We start from the raw sequence: 20,548 nt of genomic DNA, 5'->3' as shown, positions 1-20,548 counted from the left end.
GAAAAGCAGGCCCAAACCATGATGCTGCCACCACCATGTTTGACAGTGGGGATGGTGTGTTCAGCTGTGTTGCTTTTACGCCAAACATAACGTTTTGCATTGTTGCCAAAAAGTTCAATTTTGGTTTCATCTGACCAGAGCACCTTCTTCCACATGTTTGGTGTGTCTCCCATGTGGCTTGTGGCAAACTTTAAACAACACTTTTTATGGATATCTTTAAGAAATGTCTTTCTTCTTGCCACTCTTCCATAAAGGCCAGATTTGTGCAATATTCAAGATTGTTGTCCTATGGACAGAGTCTCCCACCTCAGCTGTAGATCTCTGCTGTTCATCCAGAGTGATCATGGGCCTCTTGGCTGCATCTCTGATCAGTCTTCTCCTTGTATGAGCTGAAAGTTTAGAGGGACGGCCAGGTCTTGGTAGATTTGCAGTGGTCTGATTCTCCTTCCATTTCAATATTATCGCTTGCACAGTGCTCCTTGGGATGTTTAAAGCTTGGGAAATCTTTTTGTATCCAAATCCGGCTTTAAACTTCTTCACAACAGTATCTCGGACCTGCCTGGTGTGTTCCTTGTTCTTCATGATGCTCTCTGCGCTTTTGACGGACCTCTGAGACTATCACAGTGCAGGTGCATTTATACGGAGACTTGATTACACACAGGTGGATTGTATTTATCATCATTAGTCATTTAGGTCAACATTGGATCATTCAGAGATCCTCACTGAACTTCTGGAGAGAGTTTGCTGCACTGAAAGTAAAGGGGCTGAATAATTTTGCACGCCCAATTTCTCAGTTTTTGATTTGTTAAAAAAGTTTGAAATGTCCAATAAATGTCGTTCCACTTCATGATTGTGTCCCACTTGTTGTTGATTCTTCACAAAAAAATACAGTTTTATATCTTTATGTTTGAAGCCTGAAATGTGGCAAAAGGTCGCAAAGTTCAAGGGGGCCGAATACTTTCGCAAGGCACTGTATATATATATATATATATACACTGCTCAAAAAATTAGGGAACACTAAAATAACACATCCTAGATCTGAATGAATGAAATATTCTTATTAAATAATTTTTTTGTTACATAGTTGAATGTGCTGACAACAAAATCACACAAAAATTATCAACGGAAATCAAATTTATCAACCCATGGAGGTCTGGATTTGGAGTCACACTCAAAATGTAATTGGAAAACCACACTACAGGCTGAATCAACTTTGATGTAATGTCCTTAAAACAAGTCAAAATGAGGCTCAGTAGTGTGTGTGGCCTCCACGTGCCTGTATGACCTCCCTACAACGCCTGGGCATGCTCCTGATGAGGTGGCGGATGGTCTCCTGAGGGATCTCCTCCCAGACCTGGACTAAAGCTTCCGCCAAGTCCTGGACAGTCTGGTGCAACGTGGCGTTGGTGGATGGAGCGAGACATGATGTCCCAGATGTGCTCAATTGGATTCAGGTCTGGGGAACGGGCGGGCCAGTCCATAGCATCAATGCCTTCCTCTTGCAGGAACTGCTGACACACTCCAGCCACATGAGGTCTAGCATTGTCTTGCATTAGGAGGAACCCCGGGCCAACCGCACCAGCATATGGTCTCACAAGGGGTCTGAGGATCTCATCTCGGTACCTAATGACAGTCAGGCTACCTCTGGCGAGCTCATGGAGGGCTGTGCGTCCCCCCAAAGAAATGCCACCCCACACCATGACTGACCCACTGCCAAACCGGTCATGCTGGAGGATGTTGCAGGCAGCAGAACGTTCTCCACGGCGTCTCCAGACTCTGTGTGGCAGAGACTCAGTGTGGACCTGCTTTCATCTGTGAAGAGCACAAGGCGCCAGTGGCGAATTTGCCAATCTTGGTGTTCTCTGGCAAATGCCAAACGTCCTGCACGGTGTTGGGCTGTAAGCACAACCCCCACCTGTGGACGTCGGGCCCTCATACCACCCTCATGGAGTCCTGACCGTTTGGGCAGACACATGCACATTTGTGGCCTGCTGGAGGTCATTTTGCAGGGCTCTGGCAGTGCTCCTCCTGCTCCTCCTTGCACAAAGGTGGAGGTAGTGGTCCCGCTGCTGGGTTGTTGCCCTCCTACGGCCTCCTCCACGTCTCCTGATGTACTGGCCTGTCTCCTGGTAGCGCCTCCATGCTCTGGACACTACGCTGACAGACAGAGCAAACCTTCTTACCACAGCTCGCATTGATCTGCCATCCTGGATGAGCTGCACTACCTGAGCCACTTGTGTGGGTTGTAGACTCCGTCTCATGCTACCACTAGAGTGAAAACACCGCCAGCATTCAAAAGTGACCAAAACATCAGCCAGGAAGCATAGGAACTGAGAAGTGGTCTGTGGCCACCACCTGCAAAACCACTCCTTTATTGTGGGTGTCTTGCTAATTGCCTATTATTTCCACCTGTTGTCTATTCCATTTGCACAACAGCATGTGAAATTTATTGTCAATCAGTGTTGCTTCCTAAGTGGACAGTTTGATTTCACAGAAGTGTGATTGACTTGAAGTTACATTGTGTTGTTTAAGTGTTCCCTTTTATTTTTTTGAGCAGTGTATATATATCGGTATCTCTGAAATTCAATATGCTTTAATGGCATGAATAACAAGGTCAGTGTTGCCAAAGCGAAGTAAACAGCGACATCAATAAGAATATTAGCTGTAATACTCTCTGATTACAGGTCCCAGCAGGCACCAAGGCACCCCGCCCCCCCAACAGTAACCCCGCATTCATCAGCACCCCGAGCCACGCCCAGCTCCTGGCTGAGATGGTGCAGTCACACCTAGTCAAAGACATGTGCCTTATAGGGGCTAAGGTACACACACACACTGCTGCTATATACTATTTATTCACCTGCTTGACCAAGACACTACCTAATTTATATTTGTAAATACAGTCATTCTTGACATAGTACATTCATTATCTATACTGTATATCCTATTGTGTCCACATCAGGCTATTACTATGCATACTATACCTCTTCTATTACTTGTTATTTTTTACGTGACAAATATAATTGGATTAGATTGTTTCATTTGACACGCGCACGCTAACCTCCGTCTAAGATGCTTAGTTACGTTTAATGTGTGTTGGTTTGCTTTTGCTACTTGGACAACATTGACCGAGTCTTGAATATTTTCAGGGTTGTGGCAAGTCAGTGGTTGCCAAAGAGTTTGCTGAGATGCTGGGTTACAGCATTGAGCCTGTAATGCTCTATCAGGTAGGAATACAGTACCTCCCAACTCTTCATTTGGAGGCTCTGTGTGTGTGTGTGTGTGTGTGTGTGTGTGTGTGTGTGTGTGTGTGTGTGTGTGTGTGTGTGTCTGTGTGTGTCTGTGTCTGTGTCTGTGTGTTGGAGAAAACAACCCCTTGGCTGAGGTTCAGTTGTCCAGAGCTGCATCACTGAGATGCCACATCTTCCTCTTGGCAAAAGACAACTGGAAGCATTATGTTCAACAGTCCGATAATGGAGTTTTGATTGAATGACTGATTGTCATGCTTTATTCCACGTTGATGGACTTGATAACTGACTGAGAGAGAAGGCTGTCTTTCTCAGACTACACACACACATGCAGTTGTACCTTCCATAGCAGGCACACGGTAATGGGTCACTCATGGCTCTGTCCCAGGGGTTAATGTACTGTATTTCACAGGAGCACGTTCCTCACATAACTCGCTGTGTGAAAGAAAATGTTTTCTTAGAGAGAGAGATTGTGTGTGTGTTACAAACAATATGTGGCTTATAGGTTGTCAGGATCTGTGTGTTTGTGAGACAGTGGCAATGATTACAACACCTCATCTCTCTCTCTTTGTCACCTGCTTATAGGACATGACAGCAAGGGACCTGTTACAGCAGCGCTACACGTTAGCTAATGGAGACACAGCGTGGAGACCCTCTCCCCTGGTCACTGCTGCCCAGGAGGGCAAGCTACTGCTGCTGGACGGCATACACCGAGTTAACCTGGGAACCCTGTCGGTACTCTCCAGGTACATAGTCACTTACACGCAGTTGCAGGCAGACAGGAACACGTGCACACTCACATATAGCATATCATCTACTAATAGCATGTCTACTGTATTACAGCTTAATGGCCACTGTGACTGGTCCTAGATCAGTCATCCGCTAATAAAGAGGTCTTCAACCTTTTCTTGTCTAGGGACCCCCTCACAGGCAAACCGGTGAACCATTGACCCCCATCATATGTTAAGAAAAACGTTTTTTCATCAGGTGAATGATAACGGCAAGGAGAAGTAATCAACATTTTAAAATTAATAGATTTAGTGGATAGTTTTTCATTATTTTGACCTACCCACATTATAATTGGAAAAGTGTAAACTCAACATACTCTATTAGCTAGAAAGGTACCGCCACAAACCAGGAACTTGTGGCTCTGAACATTTGACCGGCAGCATTTTAATTTACTTGAGAAATGTATCGGAACCACATGCATTGGGTGCGTAACCTGATTGGGTCGTCCACCCACGGTGCTCAGAATGACAGAAACCACATTCAGATTATGGTAGTTCATATTTGCAGAACATGGAAGGGACCGCAACGGTGTACCGAATTCTGATGCGCACTTTGAAGTTAGAATAACTGTCCACATTTCCTTTTCCTCAACTAATAAGACAAGTAACAAACAGCAAAATCACTAACCTATGTCTACTCTACCCCACAGAAGAAAAGTTGACCTATTCTATCGTTCAGCTTGTCGAGAAAGAACATGCCTTTTCCAAACAGACTCTGGGACAGTTGTGGGATGATTGAGCCCATATTCATACGATCAGTAGGCCTAGGTTACCTAAATATGTTTTTTAAAAAGCAATGAGTCTGATACAACAGATCAGAATGTTTAGCTTAACATGCTGATAAGCTATTATTTCTTCACATTATAAGAGCAGCAATGCGCATAAGGCAGTAGGCTACGTGCAAATGTTTGTTCCATAATGCAATGAACGGGAAAACACCATTGGGAAGAAAGAGGGGAGCTCTAATATGCAACAACTAGCATGGGTTGCTAATATGACTAGGATTGTGCCAGAAACTACTAGGGTACAATGTACTAGGGCTACTGTACAATGAAATAATTTGATATGAAATAATTGCCCCACGGATATGGTCGAGTTTGGCTAGGCTACTTTGAAGTGAGGTAGGCAATGTAGTAAAAGCGTTCAGGTTTCAAACAATTCAATTTATGTTTTCAAAATGCATACTGCCTCCAGCTCTTTGCAAAGTGGTGTGTGACTCGCTGATGAAGCCTGCCTTCTATTGCAAATGCATGTGCTGTTTGAGTTGCTGTAGCATCAACTCTTGTGCTGTCTGACAGACTTTCTGCTCTGTATGCTGTAAATTCATTCCATCAAATGATGCAAATTAGACCGATAAGCAAGACAAGTCAAATGTATTTACATCGACTGGTATTTCCATCAATGAATAGGCTAAAAAGCATTATTTTGCCATGGGATTTTACTTCTCCTGGACAATTGGCCAGCTCAAATTTGATTTATCCACTTTTCAACCACAACAAAAATTGTGGCCAAAAGCTGGCTATTACCGGCTAATGGAAACCCTGCTCCAAACACATATTAGCTAAGAGCAGCTGTTTTAGCACGGTTAAAGGGCCCAGTGCAGTCAAAAACATGATTTACCTATGTTTTATATACACTGAGTTTACACATTAAGGACACCTGCTCTTTTTAAAAATGTATTTATTTAACCTTTTATTTAACTAGGCAAGTCAGTTAAGAATACATTCTTATTTACAATGTAGGCCTACTGGGGAGCAGTGGGTTAACCGCCTTGTTCAAGGGCAGTTCAACAGATTTTTACCTTGTCAGCTCGGGGATTCGGTTACTGGCCCAACGCTCTAACCACTAGGCTACCTGCCTCCCCTTTTCTTAACATAGACTGACCAGGTGAATCCAGGTGACAGTTATAATCCCTTATTGATGTCACTTGTTAAATCCACTTCAATCAGTGGAGATGAAGGGGAGGAGACGGATTTTTAAGCCTTGAGGCAATTGAGACATGGATTGTGTAAGCGTGCCATTCGGAGGATGAATGGGCAAGGCAAAATATTTAAGTGCCTTTGAACGTGGTATGGTAGAAGGTGCCAGGCACACCGTTTTGTCTCAATAACTGCAACGCTGCTGAGTTTTTCACACAACAGTTTCTGTGTGTATCAAGAATGGTCCACCACCCAAAGGACATCCAGCCAACTTGACATAACTGTGGGAAGCATTGCAGTCAACATGGGCCAGCATCCCTGTGGAACGCTTTCAACTCCTAGTTTAGTACATACCCCAACGATTTGAGGCTGTTCTAAGGGGGAGGGGTGCAACTCAATATTAGTAAGGCGTCCTTAATGTTTTGTGTGCTTAGTGTATATTTCCACACTAAGAGGTTGGAATAATACTGTGGAATTGAGAAAATTATGATAATGCCCTTTTTTTTGTAAGAACTGGTTGAAAAGACGGCCTGAAATTTCAGCCTGTTTTGGTGGGATGGAGTTTTGGCCTTCCATGGTGACATCACCATGCGGTAAATTAGTTAATAGACTAATCCTGGCCCTAGCCCTAACCTTAACCTTTATCCTAACCCCAACCTTTATCCTAACCCCAACCTTAACCTTTATCCTAACCCTATCTTTATCCTAACCCCAACCTTTATCCTAACCCCAAACATAACCTTTATCCTAACCCCAACCTTAACCTTTATCCTAACCCTATCTTTATCCTAACCCTATATTTTTCCTAACCTTAACCTTTATCCTAACCCTATCTTTATCCTAACCCCAAACTTAACCTTTATCCTAACCCTATCTTTATCCTAACCCCAACCTTTATCCTAACCCCAACCTTAACCTTTATCCTAACCCCAACCTTAATCTTTATCCTAACCTTTATCCCCTACCCCAACCTTAATCTTTATCCTAACCCCAACCTTAACCTTTATCCTAACCCCAACCTTAATCTTTATCCTAACCTTTATCCCCTACCCCAACCTTAATCTTTATCCTAACCCCAACCTTAATCTTTATCCTAACCCAAAACTTAACCCTTAAGTTTACTGTATGCTGCCCAGTCAAAACAGTTTGATCATATAGTATGTTATTTTGTTATGTTTTGTTAGTTTTGGTGTTTTGCAGAGTTTTTTTCTCTGGCTCTTCCAGCACACACATTTTTTTTGGCCCCTTCGTTGGTGATTTGTAGGGATTATTACATTTTTTCACTTGGGAAATACTGCACCAAACATCTTAGTTAGATGTAAAATTGCGCGACTAAGACCTCTGCAAAAATGTCTAAATGAATGACAGATGTCTTCATTTATCTTAGATTGATTCTGACTATTTTAAGGAAGTGTTTTTGTGTTAATGCCTACGCCTAGCTGAGTTCTGCTAAAAGCAAACCCTCATGGTTTGGGCCTGCTTTTCTTCAGCAGGGACAGGGAAGATGGTTAAAATTGATGGGAAGATGGATGGAGCCAAATACAGGACCATTCTGGAAGAAAACCTGATGGAGTCTGCAAAAGACCTGAGACTGGGACGGAGATTTGTCTTCCAACAAGACAATGATCCAAAACATAAAGCAAAATCTACAATGGAATGGTTCAAAAATAAACATATCCAGGTGTTAGAATGGCCAAGTCAAAGTCCAGATTTGAATCCAATCGAGAATCTGTGGAAAGAACTGAAAACTGCTGTTCACAAATGCTCTCCATCCAACCTCACTGAGCTCGAGCTGTTTTGCAAGGAGGAATGGGAAAAAATGTCAGTCTCTCGATGTGCAAAACTGATAGAGACATACCCCAAGCGACTTACAGCTGTAATCGCAGCAAAAGGTTGCCCTACAAAGTATTAACTTAAGGGGGCTGAATAATTTAGCACGCCCAATTTTTCAGTTTTTGATTTGTTAAAAAAGTTTTAAATATCCAATAAATGTCGTTCCACTTCATGATTGTGTCCCACTTGTTGTTGATTCTTCACAAAAAAATACAGTTTTATATCTTTATGTTTGAAGCCTGAAATGTGGCAAAAGGTCGCAAAGTTCAAGGGGGCCGAATACTTTCACAAGGCACTGTAGTTTATTATAGTTTACAGATGGACTTTCCAAATAAAGTGTGACCAAATGAATGTCCAAGTCAAGGAAGCTTACCAGCAGCAGGTGCTGTTTCAAAGCCTATGTCAGATACTCCAGGGAGTGTAAATGACTCAATATTTGAGAAATGAAGTCATTATCATTATAAAGATATTCCCCTCTTTTCTTTTCTACTGTGGGTGTGTTGTTGCTAGCGATATTCATAAAAATGTTGGGGGGGGGGGCAAAATGCACTAATTGTTTTAAATATAATGTTTATTTTCTGGGGGTCTGTGTGTCCCCGGTTGAATACCCATGCACTAATACTATGTCTACTGTATTACAGGTTACTGGTCACTGTGACTGGTCCTAGATCAGTCAACCATTAATACTATATCTAGTTTGTCCAATGTGTTACTGGCCACTGTGACTGGTTCCTGTATCAATCACCTACTAATACTATCTCTACTGTAATTTAGGTTACTCCATGACAGAGAGCTGTCTCTGTATGACGGGTCCAGACTGCTGAGGTGGGACAGATACCAGGCACTCAAGGAAGAGCTACAGCTCACAGACGAACAGCTACAGGAAAGGTACACACACATACACGCATGTAGGAACACATATTCCGAGGCATGTATGTTAGCTAGAGCTGGTGCCAAAGTGTCACACCAGTCCTGCCCTGGGGAGCAACCTGTTCACCCATTATCTCCAGCTATGCAACTTCCTGTTTGCCAGCCTGTGGCATCATTTTGTGTGATACTATTTTGTCCAGGTCTCTTGCAAAATACATTTGTAATGAGTCTAACCTGGTGAAATAAATAAATCAAATAATAACTGGCGTTTCTCTTTCGAGCTCCCTGTGGCAGCCTGGTCTCATAGACTAGACGTAACATAGTGAAAGTAAATCCAGGACACTCAAATTAGTATGTTGTGTTACGTTTGATATGGTTACATAAGACAGAAAACGAAAGGAGGGTGGATGTGTGGGTTTATAACGTGAACGTGTGCTCGTTTTTTGTTTCCAATGACTCATCCTTACCAGTTTCCTTTCATTAAGGTTAACCCAATGGTTGTGTTTTCAAATCTCATTACAGAAAACTTTTGCATTTGAGCTAATTAGCAACTTTTCAACTACACTGAACAAAAATATAAACGCAACATGTAAAGTGTTGGTCCCATGTTTCATGAGCTGAAACAAAAGATCCCAGAAATGTTCCATACCCACAAAAAGCTTATTTCTCTAAAATTGTGGACACAAACTTGTTTACATCCCTGTTAGTAAGTATTTCAAGTGTGGCATTTCAAGATGCTGATTAAACAGCATGGTAATTACACAGGTGCACCTTGTGCTGGGCACAATGAAATGCCACCGCAGTCCACGTGTAACCAGGACCTCCACATCTGGCTTCTTCACCTGCAGGATTGTCTGAGACCAGCCAAATGGACAGCTGATGAAACTGGGTTTGCACAACCAAATAATTTCTGCACAAACTGTCAGAAACTGTTTCAGGGATGCTCATCTGCAGGCTCGTCGTCCTCACCAGGGTGTTGACCTGACTGCAGTTTGGTGTCGTAACCGACTTCAGTTGGCAACTGCTCACCTTCGATGGCCACTGGCAAGCTGGAGAAGTGTGCTCTTCACAAATGAATCGCGGTTTCAGCGGTACTGGGCAGATAGCAGACAGCGTGTATGGCGCTGTGTGGGTGAGCGGTTTGCTGATGTCAACGTTGTGAACAGAGTGCCCCTTGGATGTGGTGGTGTTATGGTATGGGCAGGTATAAGCTACGGACAACCAACACAATTGCATTTTATCGATGGCAATTTGAATGCACAGAGATACCGTGACGAGATCCCGAGACCCATTGTCGTGCCATTCATCCGCCGCCATCACCTCATGTTTCAGCATGATAATGCAAGGATCTGTACACAACTCCTGGAAGCTGAAAATGTCCCAGTTCTTCCATGGCCTTCATACTTACCAGACATGTCACCCATTGAGCATGTTTGGGATGCACTGGATCGATGATTTCCAACAATATCCAGCAACTTGGCACAGCCATTAAAGTGTGGGACAACATTCCATGGGCCACAATCAACAGCCTGATCAACTCTATGCAAATTAGATGTGTCGTGCTGCATGAGGCAAATGGTGGTCACCCCAGATACTGACTGGTTTTCTTATCTATGCCCCAATTTCTTTTTTTAAGGTATCGGTCACCAATAGATTCATATCTGTGTTCTTATCCATAGATTAGGGCCTAATTCATGAATTTAAATTGACTGATTTCCTTTATATGAACTGTAACTCAGTAAAGGCATTGAAATTGCTGCATGTATGTATATTTTTCTTCGGTGTACTTACTGATAGCTCACCCTAACCTGCCCCTAATCCTAAACTTTACCTAACTTTGAACCCTAACACATAGCCATGCTAACATTAGCTTTAGCCACCTATCCAACATTAGCCGCAATAAATTGGAATTTTTAACATATCATACATTTGCAAATATGTAACATATTGTACGTTTTTTGAAATTGTTAATGTATAGTGCCTTCAGAACGTATTCATACCCCTTGATGTTTTCCAAATGTTCTTGTGTTACAGCCTGAATTTAAAATTGATAAAATTGAAATGTGTCTCTGACCTTTCACAATCCCCCATAATGTCAAAGTGGAATTATGTTTACAAATTATATTATCTTTACAAATGGATTAAAAATGAAAAGCTGAAATGTCTTGAATCAATAAATATTAAACTCCTATGTTATGTCAAGCCTAAATAAGTTCAAGAGTAAAACATTTCTTGACAAGTCCGCCTGGGGAGGCAGGTAGTCTAGTGGTTAGAGCGTTGGGCCGAAGGTTGGTGGATCGAGTCCCTCAGCTGACAAGGTCAAAATCTGTCGTTCTGCCCCTGAACAGGGCAGTTAACCCACTCTTCCTAGGCCGTCATTGTAAATAAGAATGTGTTCATAACTGACTTGCCTAGTTAAATCAAATAAAAAAAATAAGTTGCATGGACTCACTCTGTGTGCAATAATAGTGTGTAACATAATTTTTTTTATTGGCTACCTCATGTCTGTACCACACACATACAATTATCTGTAAATTCCCCCAGTCGAACAGTGAATTTCAAATACAGATTCAACCACAAAGACTAGGGAGGTTTTCCAATGCCTCGCAAAGAAGGGTAGGTGGGTAAAAAAGAAAAAAGCAGACATTGAATATCCCTTTAAACATGGTGGCGTTATTAATTACACTTTGGATGGTGTATCAATACACCGTCACTAAAAAGATACTGACGTCCTTCCTAACTAAGTTTCCGGGGAGGAAGGAAACCGCTCAGGAATTTCACAATGAGGCCAATGCTGACTTTAAAACAGTTAGAGTTTAATGGCTGTGATAAGAGAGAACTGAGGATGGATCAACAACATTGTAGTTACTCCACAATATTAACCTAATTTGCAGAGTGAAAAGAAGGAAGCCTGCACAGAATAAAAAATTATCCAAAACATGCATCCTGTTTGCAGTAAGGCACCTAAGTAAAACTGAACAAACAAATTGGCAAAGAAATTAACTTTATGCATTAGGCTTAGGGCAAAAGCAACACTCACAGCTGTAATTGCTGCCAAAGGAGATTCTAACATGTATTGACTCGGGTGTGAATACTTATGTAAATGAGATATTACTGTATTTCATTTTAAATAAATTGCAAAAATGTCTAAAAACATGTTTCCACTTTGTCATTATGGAGTTTTGTGTGAAGATGGGTGAGAAAAAACATATATTTAATCCATTTTGAATTCAGGCTGTAACCTAACAAAATGTGGAATAAGTCAAGGGGTATGAATACTTTCTGAAGGGACTGTAATTGTACGAATTGCAATTTGTAACATATTATACGAAATGGATGCTGGACATCCACAAATTACTACACATCATACGAAGCATAACCTGTGTCATGAATATACGTACAGAATAATATGAAATGCTCTGAGACCAGGTTGCCTATGGAGATGGCAGTTCTGCTTGTGATGTGTTGTGATGGTGGCTGTATGTGTGTGATGAAGGGATACAACACCCTATCATGTTAATTAGCTTGCCATCCATTTAGATATCACTGTGTGTGTGTCTGTGTGTGAAATTTTTGTATTTTATTTTCCGATGACTCATCCTTCCTGTGGTTAGTCATTCAATAATACCTCCTCTCAGGTGTCATACCCCACACACAGACTTTCAGGTGTCAGACAGAACAGTGAAGTTATGGACTGTGTAATGTCGGGTGTTGATTAAGCCTCCTTATTAACCCTACGAGGTTAATAACGAGTCTGCTGGTTTTCTGTTCTACCTGGTCATTAATTGCACACACCTGGTATTCCAGGTGTAAATCAGTCCCCGATTAGAGGGGCACAATTTAAAAAATGCGGTGGAACTGGCTTTTAGGTCCAGAGTTGAGTTTGAGGGGTCTAGGGACATGAGCTATGAGTTACAGTTTGACACACACACACCACTGACTCACACCTCAGGATGTGACCTTGCAGCCAGAGGCAGGTCAATTAGTAGACAGTGTAGCAGTGGAGGCTGTTGAGGGGAGGACGGCTCATAATAATGACTTGAACGAATGGAATGGCATCAAACACATGGAAACCATTCCTCTAGTTCCGCTCCAGCCATTACCACGAGCCCATCCTCCCCAATTAAGGTCCCACCAACCTCCTGTGCAGTGTAGTATTTAAATATCTGTGTTAGCGTCAGAAGTGAAAACCCTGACAATGACTGCTTTCATCTCCACCACCATAACAGGAAATTAGTAGAAGAGAGAAGGGGGAGGGATGAAGAGAGAATGACAGTGGGGGAGAGATATTGAGGAATAGAACGAGGATAGAGGAATGTGGTAAAGAGAGAGGGGAGAGAGAGCGGGGGAGAGATAAAGAGGAATAGAATGAGGATAGAGGAATGTGGTAAAGAGAGAGGGGGAGGGAGAGAGAGAGCAGGGGAGAGATATTGAGGAATAGAACGAGGATAGAGGAATGTGGTAAAGAGAGGGGAAGGTAGAGAGAGAGCGGGGGAGAGATAAAGAGGAATAGAACGATGATAGAGAAATGTGGTAAAGAGAGAGGGGGAGAGCGGGGGAGAGATAAAGAGGAATAGAACGAGGATAGAGGAATGTGGTAAAGAGAGAGGGGGAGGGAGAGAGAGAGCGGGGGAGAGATATTGAGGAATAGAACGAGGATAGAGGAATGTGGTGGAGAGAGAGGGTGAGAGCGGGGGAGAGATAAAGAGGAATAGAACGAGGATAGAGGAATGTGGTAAAGAGAGAGGGGGAGGGAGAGAGAGAGCGGGGGAGAGATATTGAGGAATAGAACGAGGATAGAGGAATGTGGTAAAGAGAGGGGAAGGTAGAGAGAGAGCGGGGGAGAGATAAAGAGGAATAGAACGATGATAGAGGAATGTGGTAAAGAGAGAGGGGGAGAGCGGGGGAGAGATAAAGAGGAATAGAACAAGGATAGAGGAATGTGGTAAAGAGAGAGGGGAAGGTAGAGAGAGAGCGGGGGAGAGATAAAGAGGAATAGAACGAGGATAGAGAAATGTGGTAAAGAGAGAGGGGGAGAGCGGGGGAGAGATAAAGAGGAATAGAACGAGGATAGAGGAATGTGGTAAAGAGAGAGGGGGAGGGAGAGAGAGAGCGGGGGAGAGATATTGAGGAATAGAACGAGGATAGAGGAATGTGGTGGAGAGAGAGGGGGAGAGCGGGGGAGAGATAAAGAGGAATAGAACGAGGATAGAGGAATGTGGTAAAGAGAGAGGGGGAGGGAGAGAGAGAGCGGGGGAGAGATATTGAGGAATAGAACGAGGATAGAGGAATGTGGTAAAGAGAGGGGAAGGTAGAGAGAGAGCCGGGGAGAGATAAAGAGGAATAGAACGATGATAGAGGAATGTGGTAAAGAGAGAGGGGGAGAGCGGGGGAGAGATAAAGAGGAATAGAACAAGGATAGAGGAATGTGGTAAAGAGAGAGGGGAAGGTAGAGAGAGAGCGGGGGAGAGATAAAGAGGAATAGAATGAGGATAGAGGAATGTGGTAAAGAGAGAGGAAGGGAGTGAGAGAGCGAGGGAGAGATAAAGAGGAATAGAACGAGGATAGAGGAATTTGGTAAAGAGAGAGGGGAAGGGAGTGGGAGAGCGGGGGAGAGATATTGAGGAATAGAACGAGGATAGAGGAATGTGGTAAAGAGAGAGGGGGAGAGCGGGGGATAGATATTGAGGAATAGAACGAGGATAGAGGAATGTGGTGAAGAGAGAGGGGGAGGGAGAGAGAGAGCGGGGGAGAGATAAAGAGGAATAGAACGGGGATAGAGGAATGTGGTAAAGAGAGAGGGAGAGAGAGAGCGGGGGAGAGATATTGAGGAATAGAACGAGGATAGAGGAATGTGGTGGAGAGAGAGGAGGATATTTTTGACAGTGTTTGTCTACTGACTGTTGGCAGGACAACTCTTTCTGTTTATCTGCCTTTCACCCTCTCATTTAACTCTGTTTTGTTTCCACCTTCTCTTCCTAAATGTTAGATTTGACATCAGACAACATTTAACCATCAGAACTATGTGATAGAATGGCTACAATTTCTCCCTACATGTTCCCTTGAAATTATTTCTTCTCCAGATAGAAATGTAGTCCATCGGTCGGGATTCAGGGTTGTTTAGTTTGGTATTTGGGTGAACAAAATGTATGTGCTGCTGCACGTGTGTGTGTGTGTGTGTGTGTGTGTGTGTGTGTGTGTGTGTGTGTGTGTGTGTGTGTGTGTGTGTGTGTGTGTGTGTGTGTGTTCGAGCTCCACCTAGGCTGGCAGGAAGGATGTTTGTGGTAGGGCGTCTGGGCTAAAATTAAATCACTTCCCCTTTGTTTTTGCGGGTGTGTGTGAGTGTGTGTGTGTGTGTGTGTGTCCTGAGTTTCCCGCGGCTCACACTCTTGATGTGATTCCACCCAGGACTATGGGCCAGGGCCACTATCATGTTATTACACATACTGTAACTGTAGAGTTACCATTATTACAGTCAGTCACTATTACTATACAAATACTATTACTACAGTACTATAACTACAGTACTGTAACTAGTTTTATTACTACAGTGTATAACTACAGTACTATAACTACAGTACTATTACCACAGTACTATTACTACAGTACTATAACAACTACTATAACTACAGTACGATTACCATAGTACTATAACTACAGTACTATAACTACAGTACTATAACTACAGTACTATAACTACAGTACTATAACTACAGTACTATAACTACAGTACTATAACAACAGTACTATAACTACAGTACGATTACCATAGTACTATAACTACAGTACTATAACTACAGTACTATAACTACAGTACTATTACCACAGTACTATTACTACAGTACTATTACTACAGTACTATAACATCAGTACTATAACTACAGTACTATAACTACAGTACTATAACCACAGTACTATTACCACAGTACTATAACAACAGTACTATAACTACAGTACTATAACAACAGTACGATTACCATAGTACTATTACTACAGTACTATAACATCAGTACTATAACTACAGTACTATAACTACAGTACTATAACTACAGTACTATTACCACAGTACTATTACTACAGTACTATAACATCAGTACTATAACTACAGTACTATAACTACAGTACTATAACCACAGTACTATTACCACAGTACTATAACAACAGTACTATAACTACAGTACTATAACTACAGTACTATAACTACAGTACTATAACTACAGTACTATAACTACAGTACGATTACCATAGTACTATAACTACAGTACTATAAATACAGTACTATAACTACAGTACTATTACTACAGTACTATAACTACAGTACTATTACCACCGTACTATAACTACAGTACTATAACTACAGTACTATTACTACAGTACTATAACTACAGTACTATAACAACAGTACGATTACCATAGTACTATAACTACAGTACTATAACTACAGTACTATAACTACAGTACTATAACCACAGTACTATAACTACAGTACTATAACTACAGTACTATAACTACAGTACTATTACTACAGTACTATTACCACAGTACTATAACTACAGTACTATAACTACAGTACTATAACTACAGTACTATTACCACAGTACTAAATGACCTGAGGATTTTACTGACTACATACCTTGACTAAGGAAAACCCCTTGTACTGTAAACAAGTCTTTCTGGACAACATATATGTCGTGATTCACAATCGGTAAAGACTCTACAAGCTCTAAAATGTGTGTGTGTTTCCAGGTCCATCTTCCCCGTCCACCCTTCGTTTCGTGTGTTGGCCCTGGCAGAGCCCCCTGTGGCGGGCAGCAGTGGTCAGCAGTGGTTGGGTCCTGAACTACTCACCATGTTCATGTTCCACAACATCCAGCCTCTGGCACGGGCACAGGAGACCAGCCTCATACAGGGCTTGGTGAGACGCCCACGCACACACACACACACACACACACACACGTTGATTCAGTCATCTGTTTCCTTCATATCATCCTCCATTCATTCTCTGTCTCTCTCTGTCTCTCCAGACTCCCAACGTTCCGAAGGAAGCAGTGGAGCAGCTCCTCCACCTCACACACAACCTCCGACAGACCAACGACCCTACTGTAAGTGTGTGTGCGTGCGTGTGTGCGTGCGTGCGTGCGTGCGTGTGTGCGTGCGTGTGTGTGTGCGTGCGTGCGTGTGTGTGTGTCCGTGCTCGTGAGTATGTGTACCAAACCGTCTGCTGTGTGTCCAGGCCCAGTCTCTAGCTTCGTCCCTGTCCACCAGACAGCTGTTGAGGATCTGTCGTCGTCTCTCTCAGTATCCAGAGGAGAGCATCGCTCACGCTGTCAACAAAGCCTGTCTGTCCAGGTACTCAGAAGCGCACGCACATACACACACACAAACTGATTTGTTAAACAAATGTTGATTGAACTATTCCTTTAAACTGTACTTTGCTTGGGATTAAATTGTCTGATTTAGTAACCTTGCTATAATATGGTTTATGTTTGATTAGGTTTCTACCCAGCCTGGCTCGTTCCTCTCTACAGAAGGGCCTGGCTAGCTGCTCTATACAGGACACACAGCCTGATGCTGAGGCACACGACCACAGCTGTAAGAGACACACACACACACACCACACACCATGCACAAACATGTATAATCTATTTCACCCCTCCCCCCCTCTCCATCCAGGCACTGTAAAGGATGGTGTGTTGACCATAGGCAGTGTGTCAGCTCCTGTCTATAATGCTGGGGAGAAGATGAAGGTGCCTGACGTGCTCTTCTACGACAACGCACAAGTAATGGCCTCCACACACGCACACACACACACACACACACACACACACACAAACACTGATTGTAGTTGTATCAACCCCTGGACTGAGGGGTTCTGAGTCCTCTCTAGAATACTGAGTGGGACTGCCCCAGATCTATCCATCGCTCTCTCCTTCCCGTCTTTTTTTCATGCTCCCCCACACTTTTCTCTCTCCCCTCTCTCTCTCTCTCTCCTCTCTAGCTCTTTGTTGGTTCTCTCTCACTCCCTCTCTCTCACTCCTCTCTAGCTCTTTGTCGGTTCTCTCTCCCCTCTCTCCCTCTCTCTCCTCTCTAGCTCTTTGTCGGTTCTCTCTCCCTCTCTCTCTCTCCTTTCTAGCTCTTTGTCGGTTCTCTCTCACTCTCCCTCTCTCTCCTCTCTAGCTCTTTGTCGGTTCGCTCTCTCTCTCCTCTCTAGCTCTTTGTCGGTTCTCTCTCCCTCTCTCTCTCCTTTCTAGCTCTTTGTTGGTTCTCTCTCACTCCCTCTCTCTCACTCCTCTCTAGCTCTTTGTCGGTTCTCTCTCCCCTCTCTCCCTCTCTCTCCTCTCTAGCTCTTTGTCGGTTCTCTCTCCCTCTCTCTCTCTCCTTTCTAGCTCTTTGTCGGTTCTCTCTCCCTCTCTCTCTCTCCTTTCTAGCTCTTTGTCGGTTCTCTCTCACTCTCACTCTCTCTCCTCTCTAGCTCTTTGTCGGTTCGCTCTCTCTCTCTCTCCTCTCTAGCTCTTTATCGGTTCTCTCTCCCTCTCGCTCTCCCTCTCTCCTCTCTAGCTCTTTGTCAGTTCTCTCTCTCTCTCCCTCTCTCTCCTCTCTAGCTCTTTGTCGGTTCTCTCTCCCTCTCTCTCCTTTCTAGCTCTTTGTCGGTTCGCTCTCTCTCTCTCTCCTCTCTAGCTCTTTGTCGGTTCTCTCTCACTCACTCTCTCTCTCATCTCTAGCTCTTTGTCGGTTCTCTCTCTCTCTCCTCTAGCTTTTTGTCGGTTCGCTCTCTCTCCCTCTCTCTCTCTCCTCTCTAGCTCTTTGTCGGTTCTCTCTCACTCACTCCCTCTCTCCTCTCTAGCTCTTTGTCGGTTCTCTCTCTCTCTCCTCTAGCTTTTTGTCGGTTCGCTCTCTCTCCCTCTCTCTCTCTCCTTTCTAGCTCTTTGCCGGTTCTCTCTCACTCACTCTCTCTCTCCTCTCTAGCTCTTTGTTGGTTCTCTCTCACTCTCCCTCTCTCTCTCTCCTCTCTAGCTCTTTGTCGGTTCTCTCTCCCTCTCTCTCTCCTCTCTAGCTCTTTGTCGGTTCTCTCTCACTCACTCTCCCTCTCTCTCTCCTCTCTAGCTCTTTGTCGGTTCTCTCTCACGCCTCCCTCTCTCTCTCTCTCTAGCTCTCTGTCGCGTCTCTCTCGTTCTATATCTGTCTTTCATCCCTCCTCTTACGCCTCCCTCTCTCTCACTTTCCCTTTCTCTCTCTCTCCTCTCTAGCTCTTTGTCGGTTCTCTCTCACTTTCCCTTTCTCTCTCTCTCTCCTCTCTAGCTCATTCTCGGCTCTCTCTCTCTCTCTCCTCTCTAGCTCTTTGTTGGTTCTCTCTCACTCTCCCTCTCTCTCTCCTCTCTAGCTCTCTGTCGCGTCTCTCTCACTCTCCCTCTCTCTCTCTCTCCTCTCTAGCTCTTTGTCGGTTCTCTCTCACTCTCCCTCTCTCTCTTCTCTCTAGCTCTTTGTCGGTTCTCTCTCACTTTCCCTTTCTCTCTCTCTCCTCTCTAGCTCATTGTCGGTTCTCTCTCATTCTCGGCTCTCTCTCCTCTCTAGCTCTTTGTCGGTTCTCTCTCTCTCTCCCTCTCTCTCTCCTCTCTAGCTCTGTCGGTTCCCTCTCTCTCTCCTCTCTAGCTCTCTGTCGGTTCTCTTTCTCTCTCTCTCCCTCTCTCTCTCCTCTCTAGCTCTCTGTCAGTTCCCTCTCTCTCTCTCCTCTCTAGCTCTCTGTCGCGTCTCTCTTGCTCTTGCTCTATATCTGTCTTTCATCCCTCCTCTCACGCCTCCCTCTCTCTCACTCTCTCCTTGATTCTACCTTTTTCCTGCTGTGACAGGGCTGAGAAAGATAGAGGGATAGAGAGAAGAGGGTGAGAGAGGATGTTCCTGCCTGCCCCACTTCTGAAGAACCTGCTTTCTGTCCTTTTTTGAGAGTAGAAAGGAAGAGAGGAGTAGAGGGGAAGGAGATTGAGGGAAAGCAGTGTTTTAAATGAGGCCAGTTCATTGGAGGACACCTCACCCCTACCTAGTGTCTTGAACTGTCAATCAAACTACTAAACACATGTAACATGGATTCATTATAAACTTACTGTTTCTCGCTCCCTCTACAGCATATGATGGTGATGGAGGACATGCTGAAAGACTTCCTGCTGGGAGAGCACCTCCTATTGGTAGGAAATCAGGTGAGTTACAGGGCCAAAGACCAATCACAGCTTTTGCATGATCGAAATGGCCATTTAAAAATGGCTTTGGCTGCAATCCAAAGAGAGCGGTTGGCTCCTGACCCATCATTAGGGAACCACTTTATTGAGCGATCAATTAAAACTAATCGATAGCCATAGCCAAACTCAGTTAGGTCCATTGACAGTCGTGAAGAGAACTGCATAGAGTTGCATATAGAGAGATTTTAATACAGTGCTGGGCCTGTATTTGAAAGGTCCGCCCTGTCCGGGTTATCTCATTCATTATGATCTGATCTTAAACTGATCTTAAATCAACATTCCTACTCTGAAACTGTTTTGATCACAGGTCACTGTGAAGTAGGTCACAGTCAACAGCTGTGGGTGACTAATTACAGAGACTTTATGACCCAGTCTCTGTCTGTCCCCGTGGGCCACCCATCCTCCACCCTTCAGCTCTGTCAGCGTGGACACTCCGTCCGCCGCCCACACTCCCTCCGTAGTGGACATCCTGTGCCCTCCGAAGGGCCCTAGGGTGTTCGGGGAGGGAGGGAGTGGGCGAGCTTTGGGAATAGAGCCGTCTCACAGACACACAGCACACGCTCTGGGCCTCAACAGATATTTTAGACATGTTGGAGTCAACTGCAAGACTGATGGTTAGGAGTTGTGACAGGGATGTTCTTTAACAATAACTGGATGTGAAA

General features: G+C 43.8%; 1 protein-coding gene across 1 annotated transcript in view; it reads left to right on the top strand.

Annotated features, from left to right (window-relative positions):
• The window catches only part of vwa8 (von Willebrand factor A domain containing 8), a 93,083-nt gene that overhangs the window by 14,951 nt on the left and 57,584 nt on the right, over positions 1-20,548 (top strand). Inside the window, exons 11-20 of the mRNA XM_036958712.1 lie at positions 2,685-2,819; positions 3,147-3,224; positions 3,831-3,991; positions 8,560-8,673; positions 16,402-16,570; positions 16,680-16,757; positions 16,889-17,004; positions 17,150-17,247; positions 17,329-17,435; positions 19,776-19,847. Coding sequence (XP_036814607.1) covers positions 2,685-2,819; positions 3,147-3,224; positions 3,831-3,991; positions 8,560-8,673; positions 16,402-16,570; positions 16,680-16,757; positions 16,889-17,004; positions 17,150-17,247; positions 17,329-17,435; positions 19,776-19,847 — 1,128 coding nt within the window. The remainder of the gene's footprint in view (positions 1-2,684; positions 2,820-3,146; positions 3,225-3,830; positions 3,992-8,559; positions 8,674-16,401; positions 16,571-16,679; positions 16,758-16,888; positions 17,005-17,149; positions 17,248-17,328; positions 17,436-19,775; positions 19,848-20,548) is intronic.

The sequence above is a fragment of the Oncorhynchus mykiss genome, chromosome 22 (assembly GCF_013265735.2).
Source record: "Oncorhynchus mykiss isolate Arlee chromosome 22, USDA_OmykA_1.1, whole genome shotgun sequence".
Lineage (NCBI taxonomy): Eukaryota > Metazoa > Chordata > Actinopteri > Salmoniformes > Salmonidae > Oncorhynchus > Oncorhynchus mykiss.
Note: the sequence above shows the minus strand (reverse complement) of the source record. Positions and strands in the feature narration are given on the sequence as shown.